This window comes from Denticeps clupeoides, chromosome 1 (genome assembly GCF_900700375.1).
Source record: "Denticeps clupeoides chromosome 1, fDenClu1.1, whole genome shotgun sequence".
In the NCBI taxonomy this organism is placed as follows: domain Eukaryota; kingdom Metazoa; phylum Chordata; class Actinopteri; order Clupeiformes; family Denticipitidae; genus Denticeps; species Denticeps clupeoides.
In genome coordinates this window covers 28,100,879-28,122,189 of record NC_041707.1, presented here as the reverse complement: position 1 = coordinate 28,122,189, position 21,311 = coordinate 28,100,879, and the positions used below count along the sequence as shown (strand labels likewise).

Below are 21,311 nucleotides of genomic sequence, written 5' to 3'. Positions count from 1 at the left end.
CTCAGTGTCTCAGTGTTTAAATCTAAACTGGAAACACACCTGTTTACTCTGGCCTTCAGTTAAAATCCCAGACACCTTGTCAATTATTTAGTCCACTTTATTACACCGTCACCTAGTCAAGCACAGACAGTGTTAAACTCACCTTTGTTAGGCAGTCATAATTAACTTACCAGGCCACTGTTACACAAATAGTCCACTATAGCCACATATTTCTGTACCAGTTGTACAATGCAAGTAGTGTAATCATATACATTATGTCAGAAAATGATTGATGACTTATCGATATAAGGTAAAGCATGTGATTTATGTCCTCTCCCCTTTTTCCCCTGACCCACAAATCACCTCGCATTCTCACCCGACCTATGACCTTTCTCTAACACTCTGAATCATTGTGTTGCATTACAGGTCTCATTTAAACACTTAGACTAACTTTAAAACAGATGTCTTATCACTTGTTTACAACCATGGATATTGTCATCGAATTATGACCCACATTTCTCCCTAACCATTAACTCGCAACCTCTGAACACACACTGCCACCATGCAGAGGTATTCGCACACACACACACACACACACACACACACACACACACACACACACACACACACACTCATACACTTAGACCACCTTGGTTGAAACCACATAACACAGATATCTTAAACAATTTGACACTTACTTTGTCTATAGTATAATTTCACAGAATTGTTAATATATGATTGTAATTATGTCTTAAGCGTTCCTTAAAAACAGAAACCTTGTTTTTAAGTGTATGGTTTTACTCAACCTACTGTTTCAGTGTTTAACATGTTTAAACACAATACTTACACAAAACTTATTTTAAAATACAACGCATACTCTATTCATATTCTGACTGAATATGGTAGAATCCCCATTCATCCCCATGAAAGATGCAATCACACAATGGTATGTAGGAAGCATCACCTCACCTTCTCGCCCCTCTCTATCGCTCTCTCCCTCGTGTCGCATATAGACTTAGACTAACTTTTAAAACAGATGTCTTATCACTTGTTTACAACTATGGCTGATGGCTTATGACCCCATCTCTACACACTTTCTAACCACTTTTTAATATAGTTCACATCAGACATACAAGTACAGGGCAACGAAATGTAGTTTAGGTCTAACCAGAAGTGCAATAAGCAGCAAGTGCAGGATACAGTTCAAATAAGTTATATATATACATAAAGTGATATGTGCAAGATAAAGTGATATGTGCAGGAGTAGTACAGTGCAGTGATTATCAGGAGTGTATGGGGGGGCAGAGGAGTTCAGCAAGGAAACAGCTCTGTTCCTAAGTCTGCTGGTTCTTGTCCGTGGTAGCCTGAAGCGTCTGCCTGAAGGCAGGAGAGAGAACAGTTCATGGGCAGGGTGGGAGGAGTCCTTAAGAATACTGCGAGTGCGACGCAGGCAGTGCTTCCTCTGGATTTCCTCAATGGATGGAAGTGGAGTCCCTGTGATGCGCTGGGCAGTTTTCACCACCTGCTGCATCGCCTTACGCTCAGCAACAGTGCAGCTTCCATACCACAATGTGAGACAGATGGTTAGGATGCTCTCTATTGTAAAGGGGTACACTGTGGTAATAAGGGTATGGACATGTTAGCAGCAATACTAATTTATGTTTACATCTATGGTATTTGTCAGACAGCCTTATCCAGAGTGGCTTACAATCAGTAGTTACATGGACAGCCCCCCTGAGAGACCAACACCAGCCTGAACCACTAGATCCAAGGTTGGATGCATCCATGCTTACATGTTGATTACACCACATTTTGACCCTACCAACTGAATGTTAAATTGTTTTGATAATTTCTCCAATCTTCAGTTTTCTAGGTTTGGTGAGCTTGTGCAACTTGTAGCCTCAGTTTCTTGTTCTCAGCTGACAGGACTAGCACCCAAACATAAAAGATGCCAAAAATATGCTATGGTCACAAACATATTCCATCGCTTAGTTAAAATAAAAGGTAGCCTTGCACAAGGGAAAAACAGCATTTACAATGACCTTCTTCCTGATTAGGACTAAAAAGGTAAAATAAAAAATTCAAAATATACTTTTTTGGCATTTACTGTCAATATTACTCTTCCACAAATAATTTCAAAATACTAAAGATCCTTCAATACAAATCAGATATTTTAAACTTGATGTGAAAATGACAAAATGCACTTTAAACCTTTCCACCAGATATAATTTTAAACACAAGACAATATAGGTTTTAATGCAACCCACCAACATTACTTCATGGCCATTTACAAGAACTCTCTAAGGTGCTGAACTGTTTGGTTGAAAAACTTAAATCCCCCCCAAAAATCCAATAATTGGCTAACAATTGTCATAAACACATGAGGTGCTGCTTTTCTAATGCTTGAAAAAAACAAACACTATGTTTACTAAATAAAGAGGTTACAATCAGTGAACCATACCATGATATTTATTATAAAAATGATTATAAAAATGCATGAATTAATTATTCCTCACACTCATACTGTACTTAGAGAAAATGGAACATTTTGGAAACGTTTGGCACTATTACGCGCAGTATTACGCACATTATTAAAAAAAAAAAAAAAATGTAAATATTCTTTTACCCCCATTCTAATAATCGGTTTGGACTTCAGAAAGTTGTCTTCACCATGTCTAGATGCCTAAATGCAAATCTGCTATAATCTGGCAGATTACCTGTTTGTGTTAAGTTTGATAAGTGCTTTTGTGTGGCATATAAACCATAGATGAGACACCTTTGGAGAAAGGTTTGTTCATAAAACAGCTTTACGATTAGTATGATTAGAAAAAGTCTGTTTGTGTGTGTGTGTGTGTGTGTGTGTGCGTGCATGCCTGCATGCGTGTGTGAAGGCTATGCATCTTGTGTCAGTGATGTGATGCTTTCTACATACCATTGTGTGATGTATCTTTTGGAAAAACGACTGAATGTATTGTATATTTAAAATAAGTATTGTGTTTAAACATATTTTTCTTTAACTAGAAATTCTTTTAAAACATTTATCATTAAAATAAGGTTTTAAAAATAGTCTAAGTGTGTGTGTGTGTGTGTGTGTGTGTGTGTCAATATAAGACTCTGCAAGGTGTCGGGGAAGAATGTGAGATGAAACAGGGAAGGAAAGTGGTGTGTGGGGGAAGGGATGGCATTGAGAGAGATGGGGTCATAAGCAATCAGCAATGGCCATAGTTGTAAACAAGTGATAAGACATCTGTTTTAAAAGTTAGTCTAAGTCTATATGACATCTGTAATGCGACACGAGGGAGAGAGTGATAGAGAGGGGCGAGAAAAAAGTGAAGTGATTGTCACACGTGATACACAGCAGCACAGCACACGGTGCAGACAGTGAAATTTGTCCTCTGCATTTAACCCATCACCCTGAGTGAGCAGTGGGCAGCCATGACAGGCGCCCAGGTGTGGGGACGGTGCTTTGCTCAGTGGCACCTCAGTGGTACCTTGGCGGATCGGGATTCGAACCGGCAACCTTCTGATTATGGGGCCGCATCCTTAACCGCTAGGCCACCACTGCCCCAGAAGGTGAGGTGATGCTTCCTACATACCATTGTGTGATTGTATCTTTCAGAAAAATGGGGGTTCTACCATATTCAGTCAGTATATGAATAGCGTATGCGTTGTATTTTTAAAATAGGTTTTGTGTAAGTATTGTGTTTAAACGTGTTAAACACTGAAACAGTAGATTGAGTAAAACCATACACTTAACCATACACTTAAAAACAAGGTTAAAGAATGCTCAAGACATAATTACAATAATATATTAACAATTCTGTGAAATTATACTATAGACAAAGTAAGTGTCAAATTGTTTAAGATATCTGTGTTATTTGGTTTCAACCAAGGTGGTTTAAGTGTATGGGTGTGTGTGTGTGTGTGTGTGTGTGAGAATATGACCTCTGCATGGTGGCAGGGTGTGTTCAGAGGTTGCGAGTAAATGGTTAGGGAGAAATGTGGGTCATAATTCAAGGATAATAACCATGGTTGTAAACAAGTGATAAGACATCTGTTTTAAAATTAGTCTAAGTGTTTATATGACATCTGTAATGCAACACAAAGATTCAGAGTGTTAGAGAAAGGTCATAGGTTGGGTGAGAATGCAAGGTGATATGTGGGTCAGGGGAAAGAGGGTAAGGGGAGAGGACATAAATCACACACTTTACCATATATCGATAAATCATCAATCATTTTTGACAAAGTATATGATTACACTACTTCTGCCACTGCTTCTGTTTGTTCTCTGTGAGGCACTGAAGTGCGCAGACCACCTGCAGTCCAGTGGAAGTGACCACCAGATGAATCCTAGTCCCTAGTAATGAACTGCTAACAAGATGACTTAGCATGAAACAAACCAGAGGGTCACCACAGCCACCAAAACTGTAACAGCTAAAGTTTCAGAAATCTTTAAATGGACCAATAGCATTATAATGGACATGCAATTTACACCAGGACACTGGACTAAACAGCTATTCTGCACTGTCCTGTACCTCCAAAGATGGACAAATGCTCTATACTGCACATTGGACTTTTCCACCACTACAACTGTAGGACATTTTCTTTTCTCTTTTCATCACAAACCCTTGCACTGACACCAACTGAAGGCTCACTCTACCCTGGAAGGGGGTCACTCTCTGTATCACTCCTTCCCAATGTTTTTTTCTTTCTTTGTTCTCTCTACGGGAGTTTTCTGTGTGGAATTTTTCCTTGTGCGCAGAAGGGTCAAGTGTGGGAGGTGAGTCAAGTGTCAAAGCCCATTAAGACATACTGTATATGATTATGGGCTATAAAAAGTAAGAGAAAATATATGAATTACACATAATACATTTATAGCATCACTGTAACATAACAAACATACAGTATTATTGTGTTTGCGTGTGCCTGTGTGTGTATGTTTGTGTGTCTACATTAAACATGGAGTGCCCCTCATAGTGGGGTTGGGATGCCACAGCAGCGCTATTATGTCGCCTCACTAGGTCATTACATTACTCACTACGTTACAAAAACCAAAAATCTATGGAGTGTCTGTTTCCCAGGTACTTAGCATGCATTATTTTACAACGTTGATTGTATTGACAGTCCTTGTGTTTCCAATTCCAGTGCTTTGTTTTTTGTTTTTTACTTTTCCTGGTAACGCACTAGTGGTTTGGTAATCCTCACATCATGAAGTCTTCCAGTTTTGGGTATCTGATTAGGTCCCATTTTAGTTTCTTGCACATGTCCACATTGTAGTGTTTCAGTAGATTCAAGAACTGTATCATTATTCTGTATCATCACTCACTCCAAACGTGAGTGTGAGTGATGGTTTGTATAAAGCAAAGTGTAATCTGCAACACATCGAAAAGACCAAATTCTTTCATGTATTGTTCTAAAATATCTACAGATTCCTAGGTTCCTCACTGCAGCGCTCTGTCTGTCCATTTCAGGAATAAGTTGAAGTTGAAATCTCCTTCTATTATCACTGTGGTGTCTGAATGAGCAGCAAGTGCAGTAAAAAAGTATGAAAAAAGACTGCTGAAACTTGAGATCTGGTCCTGTCAACATTTGATACACATGTTGTTTCCACACTCCAGGTAAACCCACATTCACTTCATATGACACCGGTCCAGTCTTCTCCCATGCCACCCCTTGTGTCCACTTCTCATCTGTCTTCTGATAATCACGGACCAGGACAGGTTCCCCAGCACCGAACTGTCTGTTCTTAGAATGCTGGCTGTGGCGCTGCCGCTGTGCCTCTTGTTACTTATGCACTGCAGCAGCAAAATTTGTTTTTACCAAATCCAGTCATGAGTGCAGCCTACGTCCTAGGAACAGCAGAGCTGACATTTTCTTTTGTTGTTGTATGGGGGGTGTCGTAATATCCAGGCATTGTTGGAAGCTTTTTTTAAGGCCTGTTTGAAAGTCTTTACAAACACTCAGCTAAGCCATTTGTAGATGGATGATACGGTGCTAAACGAATGTGTTTGACACCATTTGACTTCAAGAATGCACCGAATTCAGAAGAACAAAACTGCGGCCCATTGTGACCATTTCTAGGAAATGTGACAAGGTGGAGTCAGACATCATGTCATGCGTGATCTCACGGCTACTAAGTGGTAGAGTGTCCAGCTAAGATGTGTAGAATACATCAAATGCACCTGGTTCTTCTTCATGCAAGTACGGAAGTGGTAAGCGTGACAGTCCGTTTGCACTTGCATGTAACACACCTGCATGTAACGCACCCTTCCGTCACTGTATGGTGTCAGGCTGCCAAGTATGTGTTCTTGTTGTGAAGTTTCACAGTATGTTTTTAATGCTTTAATCGTCTGTTCTAATTCTAATAGCTTAGGCAGTGGTGACCTACTGACCCATAAGCAGAAGGTTTGTTTGAATCCTGAACTGCCAAGGTCCCTACACACTGCTCCCTGGGCCCCTTTCATGGCTGCCCACTGCTCACTAAGGGGGATGGATTAACAGCAGAGGACACATTTTGTTGTGCGCACCATGTGCTGTGCTTGCTGTGAATCATAATTACAATCACATTCACTCACTTTACTTATGCTTTTTCTTTACTTTTTGTATGAAAAGTAAGATTATTTTGCTCCTCAATTCTGCTTTCCAAATAATGCCTGACAATGCCTGCCTGGGGTATCATTGTCTCTCAAATATAGATGCTAACTAAAATATAATCCAAACGTGAGTGTGAGTGATGGACTGTATAAAGGAAACTGTAATCCCTTAGACTCCGGTGATGTGAATGCAACAACATGTATTGTTCGAAAATATCTACATTTCTAGGTTGATTTGACTCACTGCAGCGCTCTGTCTGTCCATTTCAGGAATAAGTTGAAGTCTCATCCTATTATGACTGTGGTGTCTGAATGATCAGCAAGTGCAGTAAAAAAAAAAAAAAAAAGTATGAAAAAAGGGGTCATCAATATACATATACTATGTATACATTTGTATTTTGCATAGACATATTTAACATTATAAATCTTTCTTCTGGATCTATTGTAGTGCTTTTATTGGAACAATTTATCTTTTCATTACTGAGCTACACCTCTTTGTTTTGAATTATAGCAGGTAAATGTTGGTTCAGTTGCTTTCGATATATGAGTCTCTTGAAGAGAGACAATGGCTGTAAGTCACTGATTTGGTTGGCAATTTGTAGCTTTTTTTTCTAGATTAAATTCTGCGTACATTCCATGTAACAAACCTCAGTGCTGACATGTTCTTACTAAATGTATATATGTCTATGTGGGTCTTGAGAAATTTGTACGTCTGTATGTGAACTTGTGTTTAGCCAAAAATGTACCTGTGTTGTATATTTCTGTATGTGTATTGACATTGTGTTTTTATACTGTATATTGTGCATATCACAGTGTTGAAAATATAATGCTGCATTCAGCATTAGAAATGATATAAAGAATATAGAGAATATTGAATAGAAATGACAGGAGGTCGAAGATTACTATTTTTGTATTAAGAAAAAGAAATGAAAAGAGGTGAAAAGGATTATGTGAACTACAGTAGAGTAGGCAATTTAAAAAACAATAATATTATTGACATAGGAATAATAAATCTTATTAATTAGTACGTTATGACGTCATTTCCGGGTTCGGTGAGGCAACCCACTGACTGTCAGTAATGGAGACAAGCGTTGTACTATTCATTTGTTGACATTTGCTGGGAATTTCTCAAAGGCATCAGCTTAAGTTATGTGAGAAGTGCACAGATGTAACTGTATTCATGTGTTGTTTCCTGAGATTTATTGTGCTTATTTTGTATTTTTTACAGTAAGCGTGCTTGTGCATGTATGAAAAGATGTCATAGTAAACAAACAAATCCTACTCCGACACCTCATTCATTGATCTCCGTGATTTATTGTGTTAATTCGTAATCCTGAACACAACAGTGCCTTTCAGCTTGGGGTCAAACTACATGTATAAATCCATGTACATCGTGCACTTTGACACTTGTGAAAGCTGTAGATAATAAGGTCACTGTAAGTGTTTTATTTTGAAAGCACAGCGAGCGGAAGAGCATATTTTTTATTCAGCATTTTCACAATTTATAAGGTGCAGCAATTGAAAAAAAAAAAGAAAGGCACAGATGACATTGTAAAAGTAGAGAATTCTAGGATTTTTTTAAGTGAGAGAAACTTTTGCTAAGTTCTATGAATGTCTGTCAAATACAGAACCCACATATGAAAAATAATTTATATTTACATTTATGACATTTACAAACTATGAATACAAAACATTTTATTCATTTTGTTGTAGTTTTCTTTACCTAAGTCAGACTGTAATAAAGTTACAAGTTAGTTTAAGTATTTTCTAAAGAGGAAAGTCTTAAGCTGCCATTTGAAAATACTGAGTATTTTCTCTTAAATAATAATATAATATGAAACTTTGTCTTTAGCCTCTCAGAGTCAGAAGCAAGATCCAGCACCAAGCACAAAGCACCGGCTATGCGCCCACAAGTCCCCAAAGAGTGAGCAGATAGGATTACCCATTGAGTGAATATTATTTGAATTAATATAATGAATTAGTTAAATAACTCCTGAGTCATGAATCTGAGGTCTCTGACTGAATCCTCTGAGTCCTAAATACACCATGTCTAAAAGTCTGTCACATAAATACATCTTATAATCATTAAAACAACAATTACTACCTTAAAAGTTGCATAACTTACAGTTTCTTTGCACTGTAAAGTTTCTTTGCAAATCAGTGCAAACCCAAATCAGTGCATCTAGCAAATCTTCTGGTCAGAAACGTAACTGAATCGTAACTAATATCTCAGAAAGCAGAGTTAGCGTTACTAAACCGAGTCAGCGGATCTGGTGGTTTCTCCGGCCAGAAAATCTAACTCAAGTGACTCAGATTACTGAGTGACTCAGAGTGAGCCGTATCCTAAAAAGGATTATTAAAACTCTCTACATTGTGAAGCAACTCTTACTTGCACTGAATTGGAAATATTTTAGAAAAATACACTGAATTACAGATTAGAAGGCTCACAGAAGGCTTTACACAACAGTGCGCTTAACATGAAAGGTTATAATTAAAGTGGGCCGATCCAAAGCATGAAACACTAGGGCGGAAAATGAGTCCCACTCTGGTCCTGCTCTGGAGAACATTCAAAATGGAGGTGAAGCAACACATTCAACACTAACTTCAGATATCATTAATACCAAAGATTTAAATGGATATGTGATGCTGTAGAAATAAGTAGTCTAGGCATACCAGAAAATGTGTTCTCAACCAGCTATGTCTTTGGAACATGAGTATGTGAATATGCATTCATGAAATTACAACCAACAGTCTCTATTAGGTGTATCAGTAAAGCATACTGATAATACCACAGAAATACTTATAAATCTCACCTGACTTTTGCAGCTTCCGGAACATTCTGCAGTTCCTCCTTAAACATCACAACCTTGGGATACTTTTGCTCCAGGATGGTAACAAGGTAATGCAATAAAGTAGTGTTCCTTAAAATATCAGTGTGCATTTTTATTAGGTCACATAACAATGAACTCCTGTATACAGAGGTTTATTGTAATAGGCAGACAAACCTGTCCATGCTGGATTTGGTATCTGCAATCTTGTTCAGAGAGGACACTTTGAATCCATAGGCATTTGCACGTTGCCCCTTGTTCATGTAGTTTCCAAAGGCTAATACCACCTCCAACAGCTGCCTGAGATTACAACTTTGCAGAAGCTCTCTGGAGGCCTGAGCTAGTGCTAAGAATGATTAAGCAGACATACAAAAAAGGACACAAAATATTTTCCTTAACCATTCTAGAATAGGATAGTAATTTAAACTAGAATAAAATTACTTAAGTCATTCTGGACTCACTAAAAACTGCTGCGTTCAATGTACGTCATCATACCTTCAATTTTAGGTTTGATTTCAGCCACTCGTTCCACAAACTTCTTCTTGAAGTAAAGGGACTGCAGTCTTTGCCCGTAGTGATTAATTCTGTACTCAAAATACAAGACCCCAACACATTTATGCATGAGGAAAAGTTAAATAATACCTAAACTATGTCTATAATTTTCGCTACTGTTTATCAGACAGTTCACACCACTGCCACGGTTATCGTTAAAGTTAACTGTTAGTTAAGTTACTTAGTGACATGGCCTCACACCCCCAAGTTTGTGAGTTTAAATCCTGTCTCAGACCTTGTGAATGCATGATTATTCCCTTGTTGGGGTGGGGGACCATAGGTATGAGTGTGTGGGTGATAGATGCGTGTGATGGTGTCCTGCCCTGGGAGAGTTCCTGACCTGCGCTCAATGTCTGAGGATGCCAGCAGTGACCCTTGTAACATGACTGTGGTTATGATTAGTCACTGAGTGTTATTAGGATAATGCTATTCCACAATCCTTTATTATCATCTGATAATAAAGGTCTCCTGAGAGATTTTGGCCCATTCTACAAATTGTTCTAGCTGGTCCAACTTGTATGGTTTCTGAGCATGGACATTCACTTTGAGCACCTGACACAGATTCTCAATAGGATTGAGGTCTGGATTCTGTGTGGGCGACTCAATTTAATTTCATCAGGCCAAAGCACAGACTTCCGAAACTCATCTTTACCTTTCAATTGTTCACAGGCAAACCTCAGTCGAGCTCTAGTGTGCCACTCTTTGAGTAAAGGGGTTCTTCTGATGATGGTCCTGAAGCCCACCATGATGAAGAGCCCTCACAACTCCAGAAGAAGCCAAGTCAGCAACAATCATCATGGCATATGTCCCGGTCTCCTTGCTAAAAGGCATGACTATTTTCTTTTCCAGAATTCTCGAAATCTTGCGTTTTGTTTCTTACAGATTTTGTCTCCTTGGAATTCGCAATTATGCAATGTACAGCAGTTCTAGACACTGTAAATAATTTGGAGATGGTGGTGTAGCCTTCCCCCTTAGCATGGGCCTCTACTATCTTCTTTCTGAGCTCCAGATTGATTTCCTTTGTTTTGGGCATGGTGAGTAACGTGTTCAAGTGCTCAAGTGCTCAGTTCCTTGCAGTCTTTTGATTGAATGTTGGTAAGAAGCCAATTGACTGCATATTTGATCAAATAAACTTTAAGCTTGCTTTATTTCTTACGAAATTTACCAACCTTTTACCAAAATAAATTGCACTTGTAAATGTTTGATTACTGTAAATTCCATATTATAGAGCACACCTATATAGGTCGAACTGACTATTTAAAAAAAAAAAAAAAAATTATACATAGGCTGCACCTTTATATATTCCGCAGGTAACGGAGTTTCACAGGGCACCTCAGCCACCCACCCATGTGACTGCTCAGGCAGCACGATGGGCAACCGCTGAGACAAGGCAGCACCAAGGAGAGTGACCACCACACAAAAAGAACAACACTAATGAGCCGTCACGCCTGGCAGCTGCTTGCAGCAAGATCAAATAAAACGCCGTAGAACAGCATGGGCTGGGTAACCGGAACATGAATTTCTTTCTAACGGCCCGGCTCAAAACAAACCCGTTTGTTTCTCCCCCCATCTCTCTCTCTACAGAGAACGAAGACAAGCACGGTGAATGAATTAGTGCAGGAAAATTGGAGCACGCACACACACTTATATTTACATTTACAGCATTTATCAGATGCCCTTATCCAGAGCGACTTACAATCAGTAGTTACAGGGACAGTCTCCCTGGAGCAACTTAGGGTTAAGTGTCTTGCTCAGGGACACAATGGCAGTAAGTGGGATTCGAACCCGGGTCTTCTGGTTCATAGGCGAGTGTGTTACCCACTAGGCTACTACCACCCTACTACCACCACACTTCAGCATCCCCTCATCACAACCTCGCAAGATGCAGCCCCGCCCCCTTAAATTTATGTTTTTATGAGAGTTTTTATTAAATAAATGCTGGTACTTTCCACAACTACATATAGTGCAAATGCTTTTAACTGTACTAAACAGTACTAACATAGAACAGTGCTTTTAACAGTATTAAAGTTGTCTTATTATGCAATTACTTATGTACACGCTTTCTAGGCGAAAAATACATGAACATACCAGCAAAAACCATTAATCACTATGCAATCATCCTCTTCTTTAGTGTCGGAATTGTCAGTCAATCATCAGGCATCAGTCCAGCCTTTTGAAACCCGTTAGTGATGCTTGATTTTTTGACACTGATCCATGCTGTCAGGATCCACTGGCAGACTTGCAGCCAGTTTTTAAAAATGATTTCTCACCGCTCGCCTTCCAAGCCTCCCACTGAACTCGGAGTGCAACTGTCAATGCACTGTTCACACTGATGTTGAGGGGCTGCAAATACTTTGTTGTGCCCCCAGGAAATTGAGTTCGTTATCTTGATTACTGCTTTCACAGAATCTGTTATATGGGTCCTCATGCTGTCCATGTTTTTTGTTATTTTTTGTGAAAAAATCCCCCCAGTCACTTCCCATAGCATTCATTCAGCCATTCCTTCATTTGGGTTTCTATCATCCAATCTTTCTTGTTGACTTTCACGGTGATTCCTTAGGGGAATGTTTTCTTTTGGCATAGTCACCGCTTAAAAATCACCATGTGTGGATGTGTCCCGTGGCGGAGTATGTTTATGTTCTGTTTGTGTGTCTCTCTCTCTTTCTCTCTCTCTCTGTAATGTTGCAGGGTGGCTCCTCATCAGCCCATGATTGGACTCCTCCTCCTTCCTGTCATGATTGGCTGTAATTGGGACAAGAGGAGTGTGTGATGTGAAGCGAGAAGGAAGTGGTATGAAAGTAGAAAGTGAAGTGTCCTCTGCATTTATACCATCACCCTGAGTGAGCAGTGGGCAGCCATGACAGGTGCCCGGGGAGCAGTGTGGGGAAGTGGGTGAGCAGTGAAGTGGGTGAGCTGTAATTGGGCAGAGTGAAGTAATGAAGGAATGAGGAATGAATGAAGGAATGAGTGAAGGAGTGAAGGAATGAGACCAGAAGACAAGAAAATAACATAGACTTGAATCATAACTCAACTGACCAGAATCGCTTTGGGTGTGTTTTGTCTGTTTATGTAACTTTTTTTTTTGTAATAAATGGTTAACTGTAAGTGCAGTTGCGCGTTTAGAGTTTCTGCTTCCTTTTCCCATTTGCTATGTCCCTGACCCTAGACCAACAGTGGAAGCTTTAGTCTGGATGCTATGCAGCTCAGAGCACTAGTGAAATGTGCCAGTTGTTTTCAGCATGAGGTACAATTCACCTTTTTTATTAACAGTCCTGGTGAGAGGTAGGCAGTCTTCAACATCTCACCATCGATTCATTGATGCCAAGCTTACATGCAGCAGCTCGATTTCCTTTTTTGAGAGCCAGACTGATTGCTTATAACTTAAAAGTTAAACTTAACTTAAACTTATCACTGATGCTGATGACACCCAGCTCTATCTGTCATTCCCACCAGAAGATGCTACTATAGCAACAAAAATTTCGGCCTGCCTCTCAGACATATCGGCATGGATGTCTGAGCGACACTTCCAACTCAACCTATCCAAAACCGAGATTCTGATCTTTCCGGGCAACAATTCTCCTCAGCAAAACCTTTCAATTCAAATTGGATCGCTATTGTTAACACCCACGGCATCTGCAAAAAGCCTTGGAGTTTGGATAGATAACAAACTGAGTTTGAACCACCATGTTGCTGCGATCTCCAGATCCTGCAGGTTTACTCTCTACAACATTCGCAAGATTCGGCCTTTTCTCTCACAACAGGCTACGCAGCTCCTCGTCCAGGCAATGGTCATCTCCAAACTCGACTACTGTAACTCTCTCCTGGCTGGAGCCTCTGCAGTCACCATAAAACCACTCCAGATGATCCAAAATATGGCAGCCCGTCTCATTTTCAATCAGCCAAAATACACCCATGTTACACCTCTTCTTACCTCCCTCCACTGGCTCCCGGTAGCTGCTCGCATTGAGTTCAAATCCTTGATGCTTGCCTACAGGGCTGTAAATGGAACTGCGCCCTCCTGCATCAACACACTACTACCTAGCTACACTCCTGCACGCTCTCTCAGATCGGCAAACGAAAGGAGACTAAAAATTCCTTCTTCACGGGGTCTCCGATTCCAATCATGTCTGTTCTCCATTGTTGTCCCTGGCTGGTGGAACAACCTGCCCTCCTCCACACGACTAGCCGAGACTATCACCACTTTTAAGAAGAAGGTGAAAACCCTCTTATTCCAAAAATATTACAGACAAATCTAACACTTACACACGCACATGCGTACACATTGCACAAACAAATACAAAATGTATAAATACATTATAATTTTTCTTAGTCTAGCACCCAACAATCTCCGAGCATGCTCTTCACTGACAAGTCTAAGCCTTATCAGGGCTCTTAGTTTGTAAACTCGATATTCTATAGAAATCGAACGAGAATTGCTGGTATCTTCCTATTGTAAGTCGCTTTGGATAAAAGCGTCTGCTAAATAAAGTAAAGTAAAGTAAAAGTTGTATCATACGCATTTCATATGCATAAATTAGTCGCATTGTTTTAAAAGCCACAGTTCTCAGAATTTACAGTATATCAAGTTATGATGAGGTTAAATGTGTTTGCGGGAAGCTAGTTACCCTATAAAAATCAATAAAATAGTCGCATTGTTTTAAAAGCCACAGTTCTCATAATTTACAGTATATTAAGTTTCATCAATGCTGCATACATTGACAAGAAGTTTATGAAAATGTTCCATATTTTCTGGGGGGCAAATCATTTTGGTTTCAACTGTATCTAACCCTAACTGCTTGGTGCTTGCTTTCTGTTGTTAAGGTAATTCAGTAGAAATGTCACAACTTGAAACTTTCCAAAAGGTACATGTATTTTAAGGAACAGCAAACAATTCCTCAGATCCTGAAACATGAAAGCTGTGTCATTCAATTATTTCTGTCCTGTGGTAATAACAGTAAAATAATCTATCCTTCAGCACAATGGCCTGGTTGTGTCTTGGTATTGGCGCTTCCCTCTGATTTGTATATAGCAAGAAGTCGAGTTGTAAAAACAACTCAATGGATGGTGAATCGTATTGTTTATCAAGCATAATTTGTGCTGATTACAGTGGTGGGAGACCAACTGTGTACCATTTGGGACATGGTGAGAGACCAACTGTGTACCATTTTATTTCTTGTTTAACCAAAATTTTACTCTTTACGATATTTTACTATCCTAAAACAACAAGCATGCTGTGGATGTGTGACCTGATACTCAACTAATCTTAAATGTTACTTTTTACCTCTTTAATCTGAAGTCCCTCAGATCGAACTGTCCATGGGCATGATGATAAAATCACATCAACACAGTCATGCAATGCCCTGACGGGCCATGCCCTAACAACTTTGGAACCCTAGGCAAGATTCTAGGTGTAGCCACCAGAACACTGCTTTGTACACTGTACTGGGTGACACTTGACGCCATATAAATCAGAGTTGAGGGTGTGTTCAGAACATCACTTTTTAAAGCACTTGAACATGAATACCGAACCGTGTTTTACCACTAAGTGGAGTAATAAAAAACGGCCTAGTCAAGGATTGAACGCATGCTGCTTTCTGGCAAAAAAAATGCATTTTTATATATATCTGTCATGGCCAACGCGCCTCCAGCCCGCTAGAGGGCACCTCACCAGCCTGGGAGATGGCAACCCGGAAGAGGAAATGGAAGCGGGCGGTGGCAAGTATAAAAGGGAGGTAACACCAAGGAGACACGCCCGCTCTTTGTATGAGTTAAATGAGTTGTATGAGTTTACTCGCCAGAGACGCTAGCTCTCTTACCCACGACCTACGATAATTGAGATTCCCGTAATACGACCTTCGCCTGCCCACGACTTCGAGAATTGCCTGATCCCCTGGAAACCACGAAAGGAACCCCGACCGGAACTTCCTGACTCCAACCTCTTCCTGCCCCTGACCTTGAACCTACCTGACCCCTCGGCTAAGACGGGATTCCATGCTCCCCTACCTTTCTGCCGCCCAAGACCTACTCCCGTCCTCCCAAAGATACCGAACCATCCTGAAACCCGCCGTCTTCCGGTTCTCCTCTGCCCCGGTCCTTCCCAAAGATCCCGAACTGACTCCCCGCTGCGTTGCAGCGCGTCCATTACTTCCTCATTCCTCGCCGGCCAGGCGTCCCCGGTCCTCCTGCCCCGCTTGCCCAGTGTCCTCTACCGGTACGACGGCTTATCCCCACGCCGAAAGTATGTCTGCAAGTGCGTCATCGAATTCCCCCTGTGACAGTAAGAGCGGGCCCTTTCCTGACGTAGCGGACATAGGGTCCATGCAGGAGACACTGGACCAGCTGATCACGTCCCTGCAGCTGCAGCAAGCCACGATCCAGGACCAACGCGACATGCAACTGCAGCAGCAGCACGCGCTTATTCAGGTTAGCTCCACACTCGCTGATCTGTCGGCGCAGATCCAAGCGCTGCAGTCTCAACCTGGTGGACCCGGTCATTTAGTGTCCGCGGCCGCGGCTCCCCCGCCACTCCCACTTACATCTGCACTGGCGGGCCTCGCACCGCCTCCGCTTTACGACGGTAACCCCAAGAAATGTCGCGGTTTTATAACCCAGTGCCGTCTGATACTTCGGCTCCAAGCCGCACACCTTCCCGATGACGAGACGGCGGTCGCGTATATAATTACCCGGTTGACGGGACGCGCACTGGAATGGGTCACGCCGCTGGTAGAACGACGTGACCCGGTCTGCCTCTCTGTCCCCGCCTTCTTGGACCGCCTCCAGACTGTGTTCCAGGGCGAAACCGGGCGGCGCGCTGCGTCGCTGCGGCTCATGTCACTGCGCCAGGGAAATCGGAGCGTAAGTGATTACGCGATTGAATTCCGAACCCTGGCGAGCGACAGTGAGTGGACGGACGCCGCGCTCCCCGTCGCGCTCCCCGTCGCGCTCTACCAAGGCCTCCGCGAGGCGGTGAAAGACGAGATGGTGAATCGCGATTGGGGAACCACGCTTGACAGCATAATCACACTGGCCACGTCCATCGATCGACGTCTCGCCGAGCGCGGCCGAGAACGGCGTAACCACGCCCCTTTCCCTAGTGCTCCCACAGCACGCTGGCCGGACGCTCCGACGACTCGGCCCCCCCTGGACGTTGACGAACCCATGCAGCTTGGCCGAGCTCGTCTCCCCTGCTCACCCGAGGCGCAGAGCCCCCTGGTGAGCACCAAAGCCTCCCCCTGCTCCACCACCCGCTGCTTGTTTCCCATCACCATCTGCTGGAGGACACCCAAACCTGGCCGTTATGAGGGACAAGCTCTGGTGGATTCTGGGGCAGCCATGAATCTAATTGATATCGACCTGGCCACCCAACTCCAGCTCCCGGTCACCCGGTGTAACCCACCACGTGCAGTCAGGGGGCTGGATGGAAGCCCGTTGGGCTCGGTTCGGGTCCTGTTCCAAACCAAACCCCTACTAATCTGCCTTGAGCCCGACCATATCGAAACCAGAACCTTTTATCTGACCACGACTCCCCATGACCCCATCGTGCTGGGTTACCCCTGGCTGACCGCCCACGAACCCCACATTGACTGGACCACAGGCACCATTAAACAGTGGGGATGCCAATGCATCCGCCACAACCCTCGACATGCCACAGCAGCGAATCATTCTTGTCCCCAGAATGTCGCTATGGGACGACTCGGCCACACCCCTCAACCCAAGCCATGTCCCCAAAAACGTGGACCCTTCCGAGTGCCTCGCCGCATCGGCCCAGTCCTCCGTGTCTCCCACCTCCGCCAGGCTCACCCATCCCCTCTGCAACCTCCCCAGTCTCCGCCTCCGTCTCCGCAGCGTCGCACCGGCTCTCCGACCCACACCCTGATCTACCGGGCCCGTCAGGAGCCGGGCCTAAGAGGGGGGGCTCTGTCATGGCCAACGCGCCTCCAGCCCGCTAGAGGGCACCTCACCAGCCTGGGAGATGGCAACCCGGAAGAGGAAATGGAAGCGGGCGGTGGCAAGTATAAAAGGGAGGTAACACCAAGGAGACACGCCCGCTCTTTGTATGAGTTTACTCGCCAGAGACGCTAGCTCTCTTACCCACGACCTACGATAATTGAGATTCCCGTAATACGACCTTCGCCTGCCCACGACTTCGAGAATTGCCTGATCCCCTGGAAACCACGAAAGGAACCCCGACCGGAACTTCCTGACTCCAACCTCTTCCTGCCCCTGACCTTGAACCTACCTGACCCCTCGGCTAAGACGGGATTCCATGCTCCCCTACCTTTCTGCCGCCCAAGACCTACTCCCGTCCTCCCAAAGATACCGAACCATCCTGAAACCCGCCGTCTTCCGGTTCTCCTCTGCCCCGGTCCTTCCCAAAGATCCCGAACTGACTCCCCGCTGCGTTGCAGCGCGTCCATTACTTCCTCATTCCTCGCCGGCCAGGCGTCCCCGGTCCTCCTGCCCCGCTTGCCCAGTGTCCTCTACCGGTACGACGGCTTATCCCCACGCCGAAAGTATGTCTGCAAGTGCGTCATCGAATTCCCCCTGTGACAATATCACTACCTTTTAAAAAAGCACCATAAACCTGCTGATTATTGGTCTTGTTGGCTGGCTGTAGTGGAGGGCGAAGGGGTGGCCTCGTAGAAAATTTACAAATAATTATTTTTATTACTACTACTACTTTGCTAAGCAAGTAAATTAATGAATGTGGTCTTGTTCTTTTATTAAGACACATTAATACAAACTAGTTTTAAAAAACAATTTTTTCTTCCTTGGTTTGTGGCACCCCCTAGATGGATGGCTCCCTTAGCATTCGCCTATACTGCCTATGCCACAGGCCAGCCCTGCAGACACCTGCTATGCTGCTTATTGAGGTGAAAAAAAAAAAGTTGGCACTCATGCTCATTTTTACTTAGTAGATCTATGCATTCATAGATAATAGCAAATAGTATTTAGAACTATAATATTTATAATATTCTATAATATAAAATTGGCATTCAGAAAATTAACAGCCCATAATACACATTTGCAATAAAGGAAAACATTAGTTTCTGAAAACTGTATACTGTAGGTATTACCTGCTCATTTCATAGAGGAAGCGATCAGCTTTAGCCATGCGATCTAGCTCATGCTTGTGTTCTTCCAGCAGGTCAATGTCAGCTTTCTCAGGGATGAATTTGAGTAGCTGGGGGGAGAAAAGGTCATTTACCTGCCATTATGCAAAGTGAAAAAATTTAATTTAGTGTGGTAACAGTAAAATCTGCCATTTAACAGCATCACTCTTAGAGCTATAAAGGAGACTGGCTGGTCAATCTCACTTCAATCTGTTAACCGTTCCTGCCATATTCCGGACCGGAGTCACCTTAGATTGCTCATGACTCCTTAATCAGTTGAATTTGCACCAGCATTGTCCGCTCAGAGGCCACTGAGCATCACAGTGCCAGCAGGGCAGTATCAGTCCTGCATGTTCCTGCTGGTTTCTCCAGCATCTCTCCCTTCCACCCACAAGGAGGTGGTCCCATATCCTCCAGCAAATGGCTACCATACAACAGGGTTGTACCATCTGGTCACGTGCAGGTCCTACCCCTGCACATACCCCAGGGATGCGGGTCCTGGATCCTCTGGGTGCTCTGCAAGCGCATCTGCAACAAAGTGTGCCTCATTTTGGGTTTGGCCTAGTGCTGAAGGAAGTGGCCCTGTAATCAGAAGGTTGCCGGTTCGAATCGAACTGAGCAAAGCATCATCCCCAAAAAAGCAGAGGACATGTTTCGTTGTGTGCACCGTGTGCTGTGCTGCAGTGTATCACAATGACAATCACTTCACTTTCATTTTTTCACTTTCATATATATAATATAATATAATGACTATAAACCTCTTGAATCTAGAATCTTTTAAAGTGAATATAGTTTGTCTTTAACAGGTGTTTCCGCAGATCAGAATTGACCTCAAAGTCCCCCCTGAAGACTTGGAACTAGAGATGATAGGTCATGTTTTTTCCAAGTAAATGAAGGCAATACCTTATTTAGTGTCTGAAACCCAAAAGAATGACCTTGTGCTTACCACTGAGTGTATGAAAGGCATTTAACACAAAGTACAGTTTAGAAGTATCACAGAGGACTGTCTGTTTGATGAACTCACTAAACAGAATGTGACATTGCTTTGAAGCTTTTAGAATATGTGGAGTAAAGCTCAGTTGTTTTTCCATTTAGAGATTTGCCTAAATACTGTCAGGTTGGATCTCATCACCTGATTGAGGGAGAAGACGAAGAGAGGGCAGACATATGACAAGGTCTTTCAAAGCATAGACAGTTCCTCTGGTAAGCATCTGTAATACTATGACTACATGGCATTGTAAACAGTATTAAACTTAATTGTGCAAACAGTTCCAGGTATTTTGCTGAACTACCTTTCTCCTGGAAGCATATACCAAACATCTCTGATTCTGATTTTGTGAGGGGATTGACGGCACACACCAACTTCCTGATAGGCTTCCAGTTCACCAACACATGTGTCGACTGGCTGAACCCATTGAGGAAAATCTTCCTTGGATACATGAAAGGATAACAGTGCAAATGAAAATGCTCATGCTGTCACTGGATCATCTGACCATTATATCCCGTTTTACAGATGTCATGAGGGAAACATGAAAGATCCCAAGCAAATATTATGCAGAATTCAACTTATGATTTTATGATAATGATAGTTCATCATTATAACATTGACAGCAACAAGAAGCTTCTGGAAAGGCAGTCGACTTGAGTCTCATTATCTGCACTGGGTCAAGCTGTCATACACATTGATTCACATATATATTGATTTTCATGAGACCAGAATGTTGTCTGATATACAGATTCTTTTTGTTCTTAACTGTGTGTCCATGTTGCTTTTTTCTCTGTGTCCTCAGCCCTACAGCGGTAAGGGCAGTGGTTGCATAGTAGGTAAGGAAGCAGACCCGTAATCGGAAGGTTGTCAATGTGGTGCAACTGAGAAAAGTACCATCCCCACAGACTGCTCCCCGAGCACCTTTCATGGGTGCACTCTGCTGCCGTTTACTACAATATTAAACTGCAAAGGCATATAGCGCGTCCCCCTCCACCCACCTCACTTGACCTGCTATTGACCCCATAATACAAACCCCTCATTATCACCTCACCAAAAAACAAGTCTGCTCTGAAATTGGATTAACTGGGTAGTTAAAGACCTGCTTAAACTGTGTGATGATGTGTGCTGGGCTGCAGTGTTTCACAATGACAATCACTTTCACTTATTTACTTAGGTAAGCATTTGGGAAATGATGACACTAATTGTTGAAATTGTGTAGGTGGAATTCTTTCCCATTCTTGCTTGATGTACTTCAGTT

The 21,311-nt window shown here is 42.6% G+C and overlaps 1 protein-coding gene across 5 annotated transcripts in view; it reads right to left on the bottom strand.

The window, feature by feature from the left end:
* daam1a (dishevelled associated activator of morphogenesis 1a) overlaps positions 1 to 21,311 on the bottom strand; it is a 64,858-nt gene that overhangs the window by 2,715 nt on the left and 40,832 nt on the right. For 4 of the 5 annotated variants that reach the window (XM_028992188.1, XM_028992214.1, XM_028992197.1 and 1 more), the window contains 4 exons: positions 19,030 to 19,136; positions 9,896 to 9,984; positions 9,578 to 9,746; positions 9,386 to 9,493 (listed from right to left, as the gene is read on the bottom strand). In XM_028992188.1, coding sequence (XP_028848021.1) covers positions 9,386 to 9,493; positions 9,578 to 9,746; positions 9,896 to 9,984; positions 19,030 to 19,136 — 473 coding nt within the window. Of the gene's footprint in view, positions 1 to 6,816; positions 6,881 to 9,385; positions 9,494 to 9,577; positions 9,747 to 9,895; positions 9,985 to 19,029; positions 19,137 to 21,311 lie in introns of all 5 variants that reach the window. The other variant, XR_003750848.1, reaches the window with a different exon arrangement.